This window comes from Babylonia areolata, chromosome 20 (genome assembly GCF_041734735.1).
Source record: "Babylonia areolata isolate BAREFJ2019XMU chromosome 20, ASM4173473v1, whole genome shotgun sequence".
Classification (NCBI taxonomy): domain Eukaryota; kingdom Metazoa; phylum Mollusca; class Gastropoda; order Neogastropoda; family Buccinidae; genus Babylonia; species Babylonia areolata.
The window spans coordinates 2,513,777-2,521,276 of NC_134895.1; the positions used below are offsets into that span (position 1 = coordinate 2,513,777).

At 44.8% G+C, this 7,500-nt stretch overlaps 1 protein-coding gene across 1 annotated transcript in view; it reads right to left on the reverse strand.

Annotated features, from left to right (window-relative positions):
- The window catches only part of LOC143294844 (uncharacterized), a 363,289-nt gene that overhangs the window by 233,998 nt on the left and 121,791 nt on the right, over positions 1-7,500 (reverse strand). The window contains exon 13 of the mRNA XM_076606352.1: positions 1,034-1,087. Within this exon, the coding sequence (XP_076462467.1) occupies positions 1,034-1,087 (54 nt within the window). The remainder of the gene's footprint in view (positions 1-1,033; positions 1,088-7,500) is intronic.

The window sequence follows — 7,500 nt, forward strand, 5'->3', positions numbered from 1 at the left end:
CTGGCGTATGATGTCACCAATCGCTTCTCACACACACACACACACACACATACACACGCACGCATGTACGTATGCACGTACACACACGCACGCACACACGCATGCACGTACACACAAACGCACACCGATACAAGTACAGACAGGTTCAGAGACGTTTGGACGTCTGTCTCCAGATTTATGGTGGAACGAAAGAAAAAAGGAAAAGAAAAGAAAAAGAAAAGAAAAAAAAAGAAAAAAAAGAAGAAAAGAAAGCCACGGAGAAGAAAAGTGAGACATGGCTGTTCACTGTGTATTGGGGTGGGGGGGTGGGGGGTGAGGAGAAAAGGGTGGTGAGAGGGTGTGTTGGTTGGTATAATTGTATACCTGCTGACGGTGTAGATCAGAGGGTGTGGCGGTTGGTATAATTGTATATCTGCTGACGGTGTAGATCAGAGAGGGTGTGGTGGTTGGTATAATTGTATACCTGCTGACGGTGTAGATCAGTGAACAGTATATGTGTGTGTGTGTGTGTGTGTGTGTGTGTGTGTGTGTGTGTGTGTGTGTGTGTGTGTGTGTGTGTGAGGAAGGTGGCAGAATGGTTATGACGCTCAGCTGCCAATACAGAGAGTCCGTGAGGGTGTGGGTTCGAATCCCGCTCTCGCCCTTTCTCCTAAGTTTGACTGGAAAATCAAACTGAGCGTCTAGTCTTTCGGATGAGACGATAAACCGAGGTCCCGTGTGCAGCACGCACTTGGCGCACTGAAAAAGAACCCATGGCAACGAGAATGTTGTCCTCTGGCGAAATTACGTAAAATGAAATCCACTTTCATAGGTACACAAATATGTAAGCATGCACTCAAGGCCTGACTAAGCGCGTTGGGTTATGCTGCTGGTCAGGCATCTGCTCAACAGATGTGGTGTAGCGTGTATGGATTTGTCCGAACGCAGTGACGCCTCCTTGAGAAAGTGAAACTGAAACTGAAACTGTTCACTGGGAGGCACACCAGAAGAACGGTGGCCGTCCTGACACACCATGTCCACAACAACGTCTTACCGGTGTTCCTGGCTCCCCTGACACTCCCGGTGACCCCGGCGTTCCTGGCACCCCCTGCACAGTGAGATACCTTCACAGTGAATACACAGAACACTCCCTGCACAGTGACATACCTTCACAGTAAATAGAACAGTCCCTGCACAGTGACATACCTTCACAGTAAATACACACAACAGTCCCTGCACAGTGACATACCTTCACAGTAAATACACAGAACAGTCCCTGCACAGTGACATACCTTCACAGTAAATACACAGAACAGTCCCTGCACAGTGAGATACCTTCACAGTAAATACACAGAACAGTCCCTGCACAGTGACATACCTTCACAGTAAATAGAACAGTCCCTGCACAGTGACATACCTTCACAGTAAATACACAGAACAGTCCCTGCACAGTGACATACCTTCACAGTAAATAGAACAGTCCCTGCACAGTGACATACCTTCACAGTAAATACACACAACAGTCCCTGCACAGTGACATACCTTCACAGTAAATACACAGAACAGTCCCTGCACAGTGACATACCTTCACAGTAAATAGAACAGTCCCTGCACAGTGACATACCTTCACAGTAAATACACAGAACAGTCCCTGCACAGTGACATACCTTCACAGTAAATACACACAACAGTCCCTGCACAGTGACATACCTTCACAGTAAATACACACAACAGTCCCTGCACAGTGACATACCTTCACAGTAAATAGAACAGTCCCTGCACAGTGACATACCTTCACAGTAAATACACAGAACAGTCCCTGCACAGTGACATACCTTCACAGTAAATAGAACAGTCCCTGCACAGTGACATACCTTCACAGTAAATACACAGAACAGTCCCTGCACAGTGACATACCTTCACAGTAAATACACACAACAGTCCCTGCACAGTGACATACCTTCACAGTAAATACACAGAACAGTCCCTGCACAGTGACATACCTTCACAGTAAATAGAACAGTCCCTGCACAGTGACATACCTTCACAGTAAATAGAACAGTCCCTGCACAGTGACATACCTTCACAGTAAATACACAGAACAGTCCCTGCACAGTGACACACCTTCACAGTAAATAGAACAGTCCCTGCACAGTGACATACCTTCACAGTAAATAGAACAGTCCCTGCACAGTGACATACCTTCACAGTAAATACACAGAACAGTCCCTGCACAGTGACATACCTTCACAGTAAATAGAACAGTCCCTGCACAGTGACATACCTTCACAGTAAATACACAGAACAGTCCCTGCACAGTGACATACCTTCACTGTAAATAGAACAGTCCCTGCACAGTGACATACCTTCACAGTAAATACACAGAACAGTCCCTGCACAGTGACATACCTTCACAGTAAATACACACAACAGTCCCTGCACAGTGACATACCTTCACAGTAAATAGACAACAGTCCCTGCACAGTGACATACCTTCACAGTAAATACACAGAACAGTCCCTGCACAGTGACATACCTTCACAGTAAATAGAACAGTCCCTGCACAGTGACATACCTTCACAGTAAATAGAACAGTCCCTGCACAGTGACATACCTTCACAGTAATACACACAACAGTCCCTGCACAGTGACATACCTTCACAGTAAATACACACAACAGTCCCTGCACAGTGACATACCTTCACAGTAAATAGAACAGTCCCTGCACAGTGACATACCTTCACAGTGAATACACAGAACAGTCCCTGCACAGTGACATACCTTCACAGTAAATAAGAACAGTCCCTGCACAGTGACATACCTTCACAGTAAATAGAACAGTCCCTGCACAGTGACATACCTTCACAGTAAATAGAACAGTCCCTGCACAGTGACATACCTTCACAGTAAATAGAACAGTCCCTGCACAGTGACATACCTTCACAGTAAATAGAACAGTCCCTGCACAGTGACATACCTTCACAGTAAATACACAGAACAGTCCCTGCACAGTGAGATACCTTCACAGTAAATAGAACAGTCCCTGCACAGTGACATACCTTCACAGTAAATACACACAACAGTCCTGCACAGTGACATACCTTCACAGTAAATACACAGAACAGTCCCTGCACAGTGACATACCTTCACAGTAAATAGAACAGTCCCTGCACAGTGACATACCTTCACAGTAAATAGAACAGTCCCTGCACAGTGACATACCTTCACAGTAAATAGAACAGTCCCTGCACAGTGAGATACCTTCACAGTAAATAGAACAGTCCCTGCACAGTGACATACCTTCACAGTAAATACACAGAACAGTCCCTGCACAGTGACATACCTTCACAGTAAATACACAGAACAGTCCCTGCACAGTGACATACCTTCACAGTAAATAGAACAGTCCCTGCACAGTGAGATACCTTCACAGTAAATAGAACAGTCCCTGCACAGTGAGATACCTTCACAGTAAATACACAGAACAGTCCCTGCACAGTGACATACCTTCACAGTAAATAGAACAGTCCCTGCACAGTGACATACCTTCACAGTAAATACACACAACAGTGCCTGCACAGTGACATACCTTCACAGTGAATACACAGAACAGTCCCTGCACAGTGACATACCTTCACAGTAAATAGAACAGTCCCTGCACAGTGACATACCTTCACAGTAAATACACAGAACAGTCCCTGCACAGTGACATACCTTCACAGTAAATAGAACAGTCCCTGCACAGTGACATACCTTCACAGTGAATACACACAACAGTCCCTGCACAGTGAGATACCTTCACAGTAAATAGAACAGTCCCTGCACAGTGACATACCTTCACAGTAAATAGAACAGTCCCTGCACAGTGACATACCTTCACAGTAAATACACACAACAGTCCCTGCACAGTGAGATACCTTCACAGTAAATAGAACAGTCCCTGCACAGTGATATACCTTCACAGTAAATAGAACAGTCCCTGCACAGTGACATACCTTCACAGTAAATACACACAACAGTCCCTGCACAGTGACATACCTTCACAGTAAATACACAGAACAGTCCCTGCACAGTGACATACCTTCACAGTGAATACACACAACAGTCCCTGCACAGTGACATACCTTCACAGTAAATACACACAACAGTGCCTGCACAGTGACATACCTTCACAGTAAATACACACAACAGTCCCTGCACAGTGACATACCTTCACAGTAAATAGAACAGTCCCTGCACAGTGACATACCTTCACAGTGAATACACAGAACAGTCCCTGCACAGTGAGATACCTTCACAGTAAATAGAACAGTCCCTGCACAGTGACATACCTTCACAGTAAATAGAACAGTCCCTGCACAGTGACATACCTTCACAGTAAATACACAGAACAGTCCCTGCACAGTGACATACCTTCACAGTAAATAGAACAGTCCCTGCACAGTGACATACCTTCACAGTAAATAGAACAGTCCCTGCACAGTGACATACCTTCACAGTAAATAGAACAGTCCCTGCACAGTGACATACCTTCACAGTAAATAGAACAGTCCCTGCACAGTGACATACCTTCACAGTAAATACACAGAACAGTCCCTGCACAGTGAGATACCTTCACAGTAAATAGAACAGTCCCTGCACAGTGAGATACCTTCACAGTAAATACACAGAACAGTCCCTGCACAGTGACATACCTTCACAGTAAATAGAACAGTCCCTGCACAGTGACATACCTTCACAGTAAATACACAGAACAGTCCCTGCACAGTGACATACCTTCACAGTAAATAGAACAGTCCCTGCACAGTGACATACCTTCACAGTAAATACACACAACAGTCCCTGCACAGTGACATACCTTCACAGTAAATAGAACAGTCCCTGCACAGTGACATACCTTCACAGTAAATACACAGAACAGTCCCTGCACAGTGACATACCTTCACAGTAAATACACAGAACAGTCCCTGCACAGTGACATACCTTCACAGTAAATAGAACAGTCCCTGCACAGTGACATACCTTCACAGTAAATACACAGAACAGTCCCTGCACAGTGACATACCTTCACAGTAAATACACACAACAGTCCCTGCACAGTGACATACCTTCACAGTAAATACACACAACAGTCCCTGCACAGTGACATACCTTCACAGTAAATAGAACAGTCCCTGCACAGTGACATACCTTCACAGTAAATACACAGAACAGTCCCTGCACAGTGACATACCTTCACAGTAAATAGAACAGTCCCTGCACAGTGACATACCTTCACAGTAAATACACAGAACAGTCCCTGCACAGTGACATACCTTCACAGTAAATACACACAACAGTCCCTGCACAGTGACATACCTTCACAGTAAATACACAGAACAGTCCCTGCACAGTGACATACCTTCACAGTAAATAGAACAGTCCCTGCACAGTGACATACCTTCACAGTAAATAGAACAGTCCCTGCACAGTGACATACCTTCACAGTAAATACACAGAACAGTCCCTGCACAGTGACACACCTTCACAGTAAATAGAACAGTCCCTGCACAGTGACATACCTTCACAGTAAATAGAACAGTCCCTGCACAGTGACATACCTTCACAGTAAATACACAGAACAGTCCCTGCACAGTGACATACCTTCACAGTAAATAGAACAGTCCCTGCACAGTGACATACCTTCACAGTAAATACACAGAACAGTCCCTGCACAGTGACATACCTTCACAGTAAATAGAACAGTCCCTGCACAGTGACATACCTTCACAGTAAATACACAGAACAGTCCCTGCACAGTGACATACCTTCACAGTAAATACACACAACAGTCCCTGCACAGTGACATACCTTCACAGTAAATAGAACAGTCCCTGCACAGTGACATACCTTCACAGTAAATAGAACAGTCCCTGCACAGTGACATACCTTCACAGTAAATACACACAACAGTCCCTGCACAGTGAGATACCTTCACAGTAAATACACAGAACAGTCCCTGCACAGTGAGATACCTTCACAGTAAATACACAGAACAGTCCCTGCACAGTGACATACCTTCACAGTAAATACACACAACAGTCCCTGCACAGTGACATACCTTCACAGTAAATACACAGAACAGTCCCTGCACAGTGACATACCTTCACAGTAAATAGAACAGTCCCTGCACAGTGACATACCTTCACAGTAAATAGAACAGTCCCTGCACAGTGACATACCTTCACAGTGAATACACATAACAGTCCCTGCACAGTGACATACCTTCACAGTAAATACACACAACAGTCCCTGCACAGTGACATACCTTCACAGTGAATAGAACAGTCCCTGCACAGTGACATACCTTCACAGTGAATACACAGAACAGTCCCTGCACAGTGACATACCTTCACAGTAAATAGAACAGTCCCTGCACAGTGACATACCTTCACAGTAAATAGAACAGTCCCTGCACAGTGACATACCTTCACAGTAAATAGAACAGTCCCTGCACAGTGACATACCTTCACAGTAAATAGAACAGTCCCTGCACAGTGACATACCTTCACAGTAAATAGAACAGTCCCTGCACAGTGACATACCTTCACAGTAAATACACAGAACAGTCCCTGCACAGTGAGATACCTTCACAGTAAATAGAACAGTCCCTGCACAGTGACATACCTTCACAGTAAATACACACAACAGTCCTTGCACAGTGACATACCTTCACAGTAAATACACAGAACAGTCCCTGCACAGTGACATACCTTCACAGTAAATAGAACAGTCCCTGCACAGTGACATACCTTCACAGTAAATAGAACAGTCCCTGCACAGTGACATACCTTCACAGTAAATAGAACAGTCCCTGCACAGTGACATACCTTCACAGTAAATAGAACAGTCCCTGCACAGTGACATACCTTCACAGTAAATACACAGAACAGTCCCTGCACAGTGACATACCTTCACAGTAAATACACACAACAGTCCCTGCACAGTGACATACCTTCACAGTAAATAGAACAGTCCCTGCACAGTGAGATACCTTCACAGTAAATAGAACAGTCCCTGCACAGTGAGATACCTTCACAGTAAATACACAGAACAGTCCCTGCACAGTGACATACCTTCACAGTAAATAGAACAGTCCCTGCACAGTGACATACCTTCACAGTAAATACACACAACAGTGCCTGCACAGTGACATACCTTCACAGTGAATACACAGAACAGTCCCTGCACAGTGACATACCTTCACAGTAAATAGAACAGTCCCTGCACAGTGACATACCTTCACAGTAAATAGAACAGTCCCTGCACAGTGACATACCTTCACAGTAAATAGAACAGTCCCTGCACAGTGACATACCTTCACAGTAAATACACACAACAGTCCCTGCACAGTGAGATACCTTCACAGTAAATAGAACAGTCCCTGCACAGTGATATACCTTCACAGTAAATAGAACAGTCCCTGCACAGTGACATACCTTCACAGTAAATACACACAACAGTCCCTGCACAGTGACATAC